We start from the raw sequence: 13143 nt of genomic DNA, 5'->3' as shown, positions 1-13143 counted from the left end.
CTTTGTCACACTACCCGACCAGGTTTTTGCTGCTGAGGTCATTTCAGGTCAAGTTAGGTCAAGGTCAATTATATGTGTTTGTATGTCTGTGTGTGTCTGTGTGTATACTGATGTGTGCACCGATTGTTTATGTGTCCATATTACATGAAATCATGATCTGAGAAGCTTTTACCAAAAATGCAGTAAAAAAAAACTTCACAAAAAGTAAGTTCTACTTGCTTAAAACGCAATTATCTTAGATGACCTAGGTTGACCTTGACCTTGACATCTGTACATCGTCGAACAACATGTTCCATGATAGGTGCGAGGTAAGACTGGCAAAAAAGGCCGAAATCAAGGTGTCAAAAGCTCACAAGGCCCATAGCCAACGCAAGATGTTGAGAATTGGTCATTTGGGTCATGACATGACCTGAAAAACAAGGTCATATCTCCGAAACCAAAAACCAGAAACTTGAAATTTTCAGTGGACATCCAGAAAGAATAGAGGAGTAGCTATACGAAAACTCAGCCTCCTAGCTCTAAAAATGTTGAGTGCAGAGCAGGAAAAACTACCTGGGGGGTGACAACCCCCCCCCCCCCCCCCCATATGCGGGCGAGGGGTAAAGACGTCATCTGTGAACAAAACTAACACGATATTCGTGATCAGCACCCCGAAAATCCTCATAGCAGCCATACTTTACGACTTTCTAACAGATTCCGATTTTCTCGACTTATGGGCCATTGACCTGACCTGGCAGGTCAACAAATGACCTAGGACCTTAAAATTAGGTAAATTAGGATTATCTTACATTTAAATACAACATGATGCGAAATCGATGAATGGCAGGCTTTATTTGCTTAGTTTCACGGCGCTGCCCATCCGTTTTCTTTACGCACGCAAAAAAAAACTTGTGGGCAAAGATGCCTTCAACGCCCACGAACTTGTTTAAGGACAGTAGGTCAGCGCCACGAAGTTATAGGTACTGACGCAAGTGCAGTCAAATTCGGTCGATTGGTCTCCCACGTGCGCCCGCTGGACGCTGGTGCCTCAGGCGACACATACATTAGATTAGAAGATCCGGCTCTGCACTGCTGCATCGAAAACATTTGATATGTAAATGCAATGATGCTAGACGTCTGCTCGCAGTTACATAACCCCCGCAGTTAACCCTTACGTAACATTACTGCTGAATGAAGAACACTTGTTTCAGGATTCAGATATGCAAGAGGCTAAGGACTATAATCAAATATGATAAATTTGATTAGTCAAAACAAATCTCAAAAAGCTACGTGCCGTAAAAAACAAGCTCCATGACTATCCAAAGTCTCCTTCAACCGAAGCCCCCTGGATGTTGTATGCTTCTTAGTCAGGCCGAATGTCTCAAATTTCACGCTTTCATCAGCGGACGACTTCGTACTGCCGCAGTTCAAGGACGATCGAAACTAAACCCAGCGCTCCCCAACTGCACATACCTCAAAAGCAACGTATAAAGGGAGGGCATTTATTAGTCTAATTGCACGGCTCACATGTATACAGCTATCACGAGTCTCGCGCACTACTGGTAGCAGTGCGTGACCGTTTCCGTGACTGTCACGGGCACCGGCGTCACGGCCACGTAGCGGTACTGGTGCGCGGTCTCGGTGACGTACGTCCGCGACACAGTCGACGAGGTGCTGGTCTGGGTGATTACGTGCGGCACGGTGGTGGTGACGTAGTACGTGTGGTCCTCGTAGCGCGTCTCCTGCGGGGAGCAGAGCAATGGTCAGTATCCGCAGGCGCGAGGGCGCTAGTGATTGGAACGTCTGGCTATTTGCAAGCTCCATGGCTCACATAATGTTAGATGTCATAACTCAACTATCAGTAGTGTGAATTTGTAGTTTGGGTCACTAAGCACATGGAGTCAGATTTCAACATATCTGACAGATGAACAATCTACAGAACAGATAAGTGAACAGAGTTAAACAGACTAAAATTCAGGAAAAAGGAGCCTCACCTGGTGAGAGTAGTCTGTGGGCACGTCGGATGTCAGGGTGCGAGTGACTGTCTCGTAGAACGGCTGCACCTCTGTCTTGGTCCAGAAGTAGTCGCGGGTATCAGTGAAGATGTGCAGCTTTGTGGAGCGCAGCAGCACGTCCGTCTGCCGGACGCTGTTCACGTCCAGCGTGCGCTCAGTCTGCTGCAGAATGGTGGCCGTGATGGTCTTGTCCGGCTGCGCCAGCACAGTGGTCACCGTCTCGTAGACGGGCTGCGGGTAGGCCTCCGTCTCGACCATGGTCAGCACGCGCGTGCTCGGCAGGATCAGGTGCTGGGTGTTGTAGATGGTCTTGGGCAGGTACTCTACGGCCTCCCGGACGATGTGCGTCACAGGCGGCAGGCAGTCGTCGTGGGAGGTCGAAGGTTCCAGCTGGACCCCGAAGCGGCCTGCAGCAGACCCGCCGGAGCTAGAACCGAAGGACGCGCCGCCGGAAGCAGCACCAGAGCCGCTTCCAGAGCCGGAGCCGGAGCCGCCTGCAGAGCCCGACCCGGAGCCGGCACCGCCTCCGAAGCGGTTTCCAGAGCCGTACCCGGTCGATCCAGATGAACTGCCTCCAAAGCGGGTTGCAGAGCCTTGGCTGGAGCCGGAAGATCCCGAAGAACCAGAGCCAGAGCCGGAGCTAGCACCAGCACCAGCACCGCCTCCGCCGAATCGGTTTCCGGCGCTGTAGCCAGAGCCAGAGGATCCAGCAGAGCCAAAAGCGGAGCCGGAGCCAGCGCCAGCAGAGTTTCCGAATCTGTTCTCGGTGCCGAAGCTAGCGCCAGAAGAACCAGAAGAGCCAGACCCAGCGCTGCCTCCGAATTGAGTCTCCGTGCTGCTGTAGCTAGAGGATTCGGACGATCCGGAGCCAGTGGCAAACCTGGTTCCAGCCTCGGATCCGGAGCTCTGCCCTCCGTCAGATACGGGCACGAAGCGGACCGATTCCAGGTGGCGTCTGAGGAAGTTGCAGAACGGAGAGTCCACGTTGGGACCAGTCAGGCAGTTGCCGTAGGAGTCTCGCTCGGTGCGGCGCAGGATGGCGTCGGAGACCGCATCCACGGTGTGCTCGTCAGTCTCCTGGGAGAGCAGGTCCAGCACCTCGTCCTCCGACATGTACTCCAGCATCTCGTCCAGCAGGTCCTCTTCCGCGGGCACCTGCGGGGGAAGAGTCAGTTAGACATGGCGGGCTGGGAGGGCAGTGCTCCGGGCGGGCGTCCGACGGACGCTTACAGGAACAGCGGTGGGCAAGGTCGGGTTGGGCCCGGGGCCATCCGTGTAGCGTAAACATTCCATGCTCCAGTGTTGCGACCAAATGAAAACAAGCGTTAGAAGGCCGGACGTACTGCAAGCCAGATCTTTGAAAACAATTACGGCACCGCAGCCACGATCTTAGGACTGTACAGACTAAAGCATGAATAAGCTGGCTGAAGGCCTTTTAAATATAAGATGAGCTTAAGTATAAAACGATCCAAATATTACGCCGTCTTGACCTTGCGGTTTAGAGGCCGTTTGACGACTCACCTCGATCGGGACGGGTTCAATCTCCGGCAGGTGGGGCGGCATGGCCAGTGCAGCCGCCGCCAGCGCGCATAGCCTGTGGAGAACGGGATGAGGTCAGGACGACTAACGCCATAACACGCAACTGAAACAGCAGGTTTCAAGTCCAGACTTTGCCATAATTCACCATGAAGCACGTATTTATAGGACCGGTTGAAATTTAATTGCACGGTATAAAACAGGATTACATGAAGCACACGTCAATACTGAATACGGCTCAACACATACCCAGCTGACACATCACACTCCCCGTACACTCACAGGAAGATAATTTTGGAGTCCATCGCCGCTGCCGCTGTCGCCGAGTTTCCCTCCGCACACTGCCGTGAGCCCGCCCGCCGAGACACTGACCTGCGCCCGCGGCTCAGTCTGGGGTCGACTGGGTCACGTGACCGCCGGGCGGCGGGCCAATCAGCGGCCGAGCTGGGCGCCGGGCCGCGTGGAGCGAGGTCGCGCGGCCGGTCAGCCGTCCCCTCCCCGCCTCCCCCACTGCCCGCCAACGGACATCAGATCGATGGCAGAAAATGTTCCACTAGATTTATGCACATATTTCGTCTGAATGTGGTGAGAAGCAGGACCGGTAAGATGATCAAACAGCGCTGCAGTTGCCGAGTAAGTATCCACCGGCCATTAATCCTTGCATCCATTGTCTGTGGGCGGGCAGGTTTATATCATATAATATTTTTTGCCTTTATTTACCGATGACGTTTTGAAAATCACGTAATGAATAATCTTAACAAATATTTTGTAATAAAGTTATTGAGGTAGCTTTAAACGATAAAATGTTTTTTATGTCAGATGCGATGAAATGATACCAATTAGGTACCATTTGCTATTTTCTATATCTTCAAGCATTGTGTTTTACCCGTATTAGAACCGGAGTATTCGCTGCTAAGACTTGTGTGGAGTTCAATGAATCCTCAACGTCAAAATGTATTCCCAAATGTCCTTCCTGTCCCGTACGTCCATAACTGCTTCTAACGTGTACTCATTTTCCTCCTATGTCCCCATCTTTCCCTAGTTATTTTGCTTATAACTATGTCCCTATGAGCTACCTATACCTACTTCTTTTCATGTATGTCGTTTCTCTTCCTATACGTCCTTTCTGTTACTGTATATCCGTAAATGCCCCTTCTGTTCCTAACTCACGTTCATTTCATCACCGACTGGCTCAGTGTGTCTTTTTGTCCCCGTCTGCCCCTTCTATCCCCTAGTCCGTTCCGAACTCCCGTACATCCCAATGTTCCTTTTTCGTGTCCGTCTGTCTGTAATTGTATGTTTCTCTCAGTAATCTCAATGCCTCCCCCGTGTCCTTTCTGCCCGCAGGTATTTGTATTCTTTCTGACTCAGTCTCCTGCTTCCTTTTCATATGCGCCAGAAACACTCCGAAGTTATGTGAATATGTGGTAAACTGACATAAATGATAAATCATTTGGTGCCTTGTATTAGGTATCGAATTATTTTTTTTCTTTTTAAAGCTGTTTGATCGCTTTAAGTGCACAAATAAATGCTGTGCACGGGACGAGGAATCGGGATAGATCGAAAGTAAAAGCTACAAAGTAAGAACAAGAATAAGATGGTATTTACACTGAATTTTCTTTCTTAGTGCTGCCAAAATATTTTGGCTAAACTCTTGTGTAGGTATGTCATTCTCCAGCCATCCGGAATTTCGCTCTCTAGTTGTTACGCTCTCGCTCAATAAGGAGTTGAGTGATGACTGACGAGTAGTCGCAGAACCACGCTAAATATCCCTAATCCCTTCCTCAGCACGATACGACCGCCGAAAAAAAAACTCTGAATGCACTGCCATACTCGGTATATTATCACGTAAAGCGATGATCCATCGGTCTCCATACGAGAATCTAAGATGAGGCATGTTCCAAATTTGCTGAAACATTACTCACATCGCTTGTGCCGAGCGAATCGATTGTTGAGACGATATCAACACACGATTGAACCAGTAGCAATGTGGTCCGCCTCCTGCAGCTCGTCATAGGTTGCCGTGCAGAAGCCATCGACAATTTGTCTCCGTGACAGGCATGACATATTCGACTTCCTCGCCGTCATGGTCACGTCCCGGTTTGCACCGACTGCAGGTCTGTCTGGGGCGCCGAACTGCGCCGAGATCGAGGATGCAGATAGGCGGAGGACTGCACGGGCCAGGCACGGGCTTCCCGACACGACCCAGCGCGGCCTCAGCCGTGGCGCGAGGACTCCAACGATACGGTGAGTCCCGATGGCTTTGTGCTGAGTCCGTACACAGCTATTTACAGCAGCAGTCCACGCTGTGGGTTATAGGTAACGCCTCGCCTCTACATATTTGAGCTAAGGCTCCGTGAAAAATATCCCTCGCCCCGCTGGGGGGGGGGGGGGGGCAATTCGGCTCCAAATTTTCAGTACCTTTCTGGGCATCAATTTGACACCTTCACACGTTAGGTCCCCTTAGGTCAGGAGTTATTGAAGTCAAACTGAGGTCATGTTCGAGCAAAAATGAGCAAAAAACATGAAATCTTGAAACGCTCACAAAGCTACAGCTTTACCAAGCAATTTCAAAGTTCTTTATATGGTCATGAAGACAAAAAACAGCGCTACAAAAACTGCTATCTCGGATTTTCAAAAATTTTGGATTTTGACCCCCAAAAATTCAAAAAAATGATTTCTTTAGAAAAGCTTAAAAACTAAAATGTTTCCGAATTTCGAAAAACGAAATATATGTGATAGCCCCTGCGCTCTTCTACATACATATTAAATTTTAAATCGATACCTCCTTTTTTCGCCAATCTATAGCGAAAAACTGTTCAAAATTGATGACGTCATATTTTTAATTTTTAGCAATTCTAGACCACGTAGCGCAAAACAGTAACCACCATTGAACTCCCCGTGACGAGCTGCATCGAATTGATACCCATTTTATGCAAAACATCATCTTTGAAATTTGACCTAATTTGACCTGACCTTGGCCTGACCTTCACCTGACCTTCACTGGAACATAATCCAAACTGACGCCAAAGGCTGCCTGACCCACATAATCGTATTTGGCATATAAATGGACCATAAAACATGCATCACATGATATTTTCATATTGTGACCCTCAGTGACCTGACCTCTGTGACTTGACCTGGTATCAAAGACCTCAAATAGCAAAATATGTGTTTGACGAACATTTCCCCATCGATGATTTTCAATGAAATGCATTTTACTCGATTTTACAACGCATTTCTTGAAATGCCTGTAAACGGTGAAAATTCGACATTTGCCCTGACCTGTGACGTCATCGGTTTCACCTAGGTCAACGAAATTGGGTCACAAGGTAGTTCCCTGATGGGGCTATCCAACACCGTTTACCGCTTGTCGGCTTTGTTGCGTGGTTCTCGAGATCTTAAGGGGGGGGGGGGGCAAATTCCCCCCCCCCCAGCAGGGCGCGTTGGTCGGCAGACCCCAGCGGGGCGCGGGATATCTCATGCACCGGTACGAGACCCAGTAGCGCATGTCCAATTTTAATATGACCTTGCATAAATTCCACTATGCAAAACCTAAGAATCAGATTATCGCAGATGATAACCCGCGCCCTGCTGGGGGGGGGGGGTGTTTGAACACCCCCCTTGTGGTTTTTCGCAAATATCTCAAAAACGGCGGCGCGGAGCGCCGCCGTTTTTGGTACACCTTATCATACATCAATTCTACACATGTTGTGAAAATTTCAGACCAAGGTCATTCAAGGTCAGGTCACCAGGTCACTTGAAGTGACCTCACCTCATAAAAAGTTTCAATGTCTGTCATAGCTACACCGAGTGATCGATCGCTTTGAAACTTTCAGCGATTGCTAAGAGCAATAGCATGTACAAAATGTATATCTCAGAATTTTGATATCGATGACCTAAGGTCAGGTCAATTTTGCGACCTCCCCATTATAAGTCAATGGGAGAAAATTGAAATGCGCCTATTTTGGACCAAAGACATTATAAACACTCCCAAACACTGAATTACAAGTGGTTTAGACACACTGAACATGAAAATGGTGTCCGTGACCCCTGTTTATGCCCTGAGGTCATCTTAGGTCACAAATGTTATCTAACAGTTTTTCGCAAATAACTTTTGATAGAGGCATGCTAGAGCGATGAAAACGCCTTAGATGTGTTCAGCTCGACGATACGGATCGACTGATATGCAACATGACCCTTTCCGGTCAGGTCATGACCTTGACCTGAGGTCAAATTTTCAAGTTGACCTTTCAAGGTCAAGTTGTAGTTCATTCGATGCGTCTTGACGAGAGGAACACGATGCCGGTAAAAGTAAGCTCGTACAAGGCTTGGGTCAAAAGTTATTGCAGAAAAACTGTTTTCGAAAAAATCGGCTATTTTTGCAGTTTTTGCCCCCTACAGGCAAAACCGTTGACGTTAGGTCAAATCTGAGAGAATTACTCAGAAAGGGCGTTAATAGGGCTATCGAATGCGCTTTTCCGCGGCGCTGTAGCTCTATTGGTTCCCGAGTTATGCGTTGGCTTCTTGGAAATTGTCGACATTCGACCTGGAAATCGGCGAAATCTTGCCTTCAATGACCTCTGGTGACCTGACCTTTGACCTGACCAAAAAATTGACCGAAGTGATTTCCTCATTCTTTTTGACGCTCTTTCGAACGCCGCCTTCCGCGTATCGCTACGTGGCCCAGGAGCCGAGTTAGAAGGGGGGGTGTTCAAACACCCCCCCCCCCCCCCAGCAGGGCGTGGAAATCCAGGACCCCCAGCGGGGCGCGGGATAATTTAACCCTCGCCGGCCGACGGGGGGGGGGGGGGTGGCGCCGGGCGGGTGCCGCCGCCCCCATAGGTTTTTTTCGCGATTGCTCCGGGCACGCTGGTGATAGAGAGCTGAAACTTGGCATATCTGACCTTTGATTCAAGCCGAATCTTTTGACACCAACCGCATTTTTGGGTCAGGTCAGGTCACTGACCTATGACGTCATAACTCATAAGGACCGACTAAATCGCTATTTTGCGTCCGTCGGACCAGACACAGCCGCGGCGCTGAACGCGGCCGCTGACGCGGGTGAGACGGTACCGCCCCGACCTCCGAGGGTGTGCGCCGGCTCATTCCGTGTCAAACCGGCGACTCTGCCCGAGCTGTCGGCTGCGCTGAGCCAGCTGGGTTCGTCGAGGGCGTGTGGCGAGGATGGTGTCACTGTGCAGTTGATCCGATTGACCTTCCCTGTGATCGCGCCACATTTGCTGTATATTGTGAACGACTCGCTTGTGTCCGGCACGGTGCCGACAGCGTGGAAATCTGCCGTCATTACTCCACTTTTCAAAGGTGGTGACCGTTCTGAGCCAAATAATTTTAGGCCAATTTCGATTTTGTCCGTTGTAGGTAAACTCTGTGAGCGTGTAGTTGGAAATCAGTTAATGTCATATTTAAGCGAACATCATATACTTTGCGCTGAACAGCATGGCTTCCGCCCGGGCCACTCCACGGAGTCGGCGATGCTGTGCGCTGTTGACAGGCTTGTCAGCAGCATGGACCGTGGCCTCGTCTCCACGTTGACGACGACAGACACGTCCAAAGCGTTTGACAGCGTGCAGCATTGCCGGCTCCTGGAAAAGCTCGGATGGTATGGTGTGGATGACCATTGGTTCCGCGGTTGGCTCGAAGGCCGAACGCAGCGTGTGGCGGGGTGTACAACGCCAGTGGCGGTGACACATGGCGTGATCCAAGGGAGTACTTTGGGACCGATCTTGTTTTTACTATTTACCAACGATTTACCTTCTTTTATTCGCCACGGACAGCTCATCATGTATGCCGACGACGCGCAGTTTATCGATGCGGATGCTCCGGCCAACGTGGGTGACCTCCGTACTAGAGTAGAGAACACGCTCAAAATTGTTTTGAATTGGTTTACTCAAAATCGTTTAAAGATTAATCCCTCAAAAACAGATCTCTTGGTCGTGAAGTCTAAGCGAATTCACTTAGAAATCAACGAAACATTTAAAATTCATTTTGGGGAACAGCTCATCAGTCCTTCTCCTTCTGTGAAGGTTCTTGGCATAACTTTGGACTCTTATCTCAATTGGGACCTCCAGATATCTGCCGTCATCAGGCGCTGTTATGGCATGTTGGTGGGACTTGCAAAGCTGAGCCACCGACTAACACACGAGACCAAAAAAGTTATCATCGAAGGGCTTGTTTATCCCCACATCACTTACTGTCTGACCGTTTGGGGCGGCTGCACCAAAACCCAAAAGTATAGGATCCAGAAAGTTCTAAATTTTGGTGCCAGGATCATCACCGGACTAAAGAGGTCTCAGCATATTACTCCCGCTTTAAAAGAACTGGGATGGCTCAAAATTGATGAGCTGATTACTAAATGTGACTTGGCGGCACTTTGTCGGATTCTGGGGTCACCTGAGTCGCCTGAGCATCTCCGCACGATGATTGTGTCCCGTTCAGATGTATCAGAAAGGACCACGCGGGGATCGGAGAGTATGCTGCTGCAAATGCCACGCGTGCGCACAGAACTCGCTCGCCGTGCATTTATGTGCCGGGCTACCACCGCCTGGAACCGCCTGCCAGCCGAGCTCAGGAGGAGTCGTTTACTGTGTCACCCACGGAGGTGAATCGCGAGACATGGGGAGTAGATGTGCTCAGTTTTATCGCATTTTAGCAATTTATAGTGATTTTTAAACCATCATTTTTTCGTGTTTTATGAACATGTTCACTGTGTTTAACTAATGTACTGACTCTGAAATCGGAAGAGCCACGATGTGGAGATTTTTATGAATACAATACATACAAGTGAACCTCTGCACGGTCTTCAGATGTCGCAACTTCGCAACGCCCTCATTGCCAGAGGAGATGTCACAGGGAAATGAAACTTGCAGAATCTAGTATCCATTATGAGTCTCACAACTTGTATATCTCGGATTTTTCCTAAAGGTCATATGAGGTCAGGTCATTTTCGTGACCTCGCCATTGTAAGTCAATGGGGAAAAATGAAAACTGCTTTTCGGGTGCCGGGAATGATCTCCAACTATCTCAAGCACACAGAATCGTGATTTGATGCACTCCATGCAAGGTAAGATGCGTCACTTTTGCAATGTTGACATTGCGTGACGTCATTTATGACGTCATCAAGGTCATATTAGTTTTTCGTCAATAACTCTTGATCAAATTGAGCTAGCGAGTCGGAAAAGCCACCAATGGATTCAGGAAGACCTGCCAAATCGAATGATATGCGACATGACCTCTTTCGACCAACTTCGTGACCTGGGGGTGCTGACCTGACCTTGACCTGAGGTCAACACCCTAAGTTGACCTGACCCGAACAAAAAGTATATCATTCGACGCGCCTGAGCAAGGCGAACACGATGCTGCCAAAATCGCGGCTTTGCGGTCGTTTTTTGCGAAGTTATTCACCAGACACTGAACCGTACCTTGGGGCACTTGACCTGACCTCAGAGGTCACCGATTGACCTAGGACCTTAAAATCGGGTACCAATCTCTGCGTCTCGTAACGGCGCACACGCTCGTTTTTTTCGCTACGCGCTAGCTCCACCAGGAACGAAACGGCGAGGGGGGTCGTCCCCCCTCGGCCGGCGCGTATGTAGAAAACCAATAGGTCCGGCGAGGGCTAATAGTCACTTTATGCACTCCCAAGGGGTGCATAAAATGCAGATTTTTGTGTTCTCGAGCTGGTCTAAAAATCATTTCCGACGCAAAAATAACAGTTTTTATGTTTCCCCACCGTTCTAAAAATAGCGACGTCATGGTACTGACCTGACCTCAGGCATATTTTATTAAAAATCCAAGAGGCATAGAGTAGTTGCGTGAAATTGGGATCTTACCACGTCTTGTAATTCTATCTCCCCATGCGAAAGTGCTCCTGGCACTGGCGGTTTTGTGAAGCCGCGCCGCGACATTTTTAGACCGTTCAAAGGAGAGCTGGGGTGCCATCGCCTGTGCCCGGCAACAATCGTCTCTAGTTTTCATTTCTCGTCCTGTGCGAACTGTATCAGTATGACACACATGCTGAAGATGCTGTACGAGTGATGAAAAAACATCCGCCGGTCCAGGGCGAAGTACCCGGAGGCGGTCAGGTGCAGTTTGTCCAGCACGGGCTGGGGCAAAGGGCGGCGCGGGGCGGCGGCGGCGTGCTTCAGTCGACGGCGAGCCTGATCGGCGGCCTCCGTGGCCCAGTGGCAGACGCTGAAGGTGCGCCACATCAGACCGCTGGCGATGCAGACGGTGGCGAGGGCAGACACGGCGCAGCAGAGCGAGTCGCCGCGCGGGTCGGCAGCGCAGCGCGGCAGGTAGTACACCAGCGACTGGTACACCATGACCGTGATGGTGCTGGTCAGCATAAACAGCGAGGTAAAGATGGACGGCGCCAGACTGCTGCAGAGTAGCCCGGAGAGGCAGCTGCCGACAGAACGGTGGGGTCAGATGTGCGGAAATGGGCGCTACTGCAAGACGGCGCATTGAATAGTAAAATAGTTAGTTGCTTTTTGGCGTCATCAAAGCGAAGTGGAAGAATTGAGGCGCAGAGTGTAGGCTTATTAAGTGCACGAATTGAAAGCTGTTTTTCATAAAATCATGCACGAACTACATGACCATTTACGAGGCTGAACAAAGGCAAAGCACATTTAAAATGTCCCCCTAACGGTGGAGACTTTTCTGTCGCATACTTTCAACTCGTACCATGCCGCCAGCCACCGGCCCGGGCATCGCCCTGAGGGCGCCGTGGCCAGTGTGACCTCACCAGAGCTCGTTGTAGACGCCGACCAGGTGCCCCAGGTGGGAGTCGGACACGGGCTGACTCAGCTCTGTCTCCACCCAGCGAGCAAGGCGACGGAGCTCGCGCGCCCCCTGTTGGAGAAATACCAGCGGCAGAAGCACGCTCCACTGCCAGAGCGAGGAGAGGTGGAGGCGCCTGCCGAACATCGCCCCGTGACAGAACAACAGTCAGTGGTGACAGACATTGGTGACAGGCAGTGGTGACAGGCAGTGGTGACAGACTGATAGGCAGTGGTGACGGACAGTGGTGACAGACATTGGTGACAGGCAGTGGTGACGGACAGTGGTGACAGACATTGGTGACAGGCAGTGGTGACAGACAGTGGTGACAGACTGGCAGGCAGTGGTGACGGACAGTGGTCATGACTCATGAGAGACTGACAGTAAATTATGACGGAGGCAGTGATGTGACCGGCGCAGTACGTGATATAACGATGGATGAAGTATGTACATATACGTGACAACTTTGAGCCCCGTACTTTTTTTAATTGGTGGGTTAATTCGTACACATTTCAACGATATAGTTAGAGGTTTGTAATTGTTTTCTTATGGATGAACAGAAAATACCTATGTCACATTCTTTTTAAGGTTAAGTAGCATGGCTGATTACCTAAAAAATCAAAATTTTCGAGCATTGATATCAAAAGCATATACAATAGAGGGTTGGATACAGAAACAGAGATTCCTTACAATTATCGGTATCGATTTAGTTCCCTATCGTTTTCCAAAGGCAAGGTGTTATTTGACAGTAACGTCTGACAGTGACACCTGAAACTAACAAGTGGCAGTAACACATGACAGCGACTGAGCG

General features: G+C 49.8%; 1 protein-coding gene and 1 long non-coding RNA gene across 2 annotated transcripts; one reads left to right on the top strand and one right to left on the bottom strand.

Moving 5' to 3' along the window:
• Positions 1-1465: 1465 nt before the first annotated feature.
• LOC122365820 (chondroitin proteoglycan 4-like) lies at positions 1466-4036 on the bottom strand. Its single transcript, XM_043337394.1, has 4 exons — positions 3813-4036; positions 3516-3588; positions 1974-3149; positions 1466-1721 (listed from the first exon to the last, which is right to left on the bottom strand). The coding sequence occupies exons 1-4, from the start codon at positions 3833-3835 to the stop codon at positions 1536-1538; spliced, it is 1458 nt and encodes a 485-aa protein (XP_043193329.1). The 5' UTR covers positions 3836-4036; the 3' UTR covers positions 1466-1535.
• LOC122365828 lies at positions 4036-8516 on the top strand. The gene is made up of 3 exons (XR_006253796.1): positions 4036-4163; positions 5648-5777; positions 8491-8516. It is a non-coding gene; the product is annotated as an uncharacterized LOC122365828 (long non-coding RNA).
• Positions 8517-13143: the final 4627 nt, after the last annotated feature.

This window comes from Amphibalanus amphitrite, unplaced genomic scaffold (genome assembly GCF_019059575.1).
Source record: "Amphibalanus amphitrite isolate SeventyFive unplaced genomic scaffold, NRLGWU_Aamphi_draft 000029F_arrow, whole genome shotgun sequence".
Lineage (NCBI taxonomy): Eukaryota > Metazoa > Arthropoda > Thecostraca > Balanomorpha > Balanidae > Amphibalanus > Amphibalanus amphitrite.
The sequence above is the reverse complement of the archived record's forward strand: the minus strand, read 5'-3'. Positions and strand labels throughout refer to the sequence as shown.

What these genes read in the sequence shown, in the direction of transcription:
- LOC122365820 (XM_043337394.1), bottom strand. Translation starts at nt 3,835, where the DNA reads ATGGACTCCAAAATTATCTTCCT. An exon ending in TTGAACCCGTCCCGATCGAG is followed by an intron (nt 3,150 to 3,515) that starts GTGAGTCGTCAA and finishes CTTCCCCCGCAG; the next exon opens with GTGCCCGCGGAAGAGGACCT. An exon ending in CCACAGACTACTCTCACCAG is followed by an intron (nt 1,722 to 1,973) that starts GTGAGGCTCCTT and finishes TGCTCCCCGCAG; the next exon opens with GAGACGCGCTACGAGGACCA.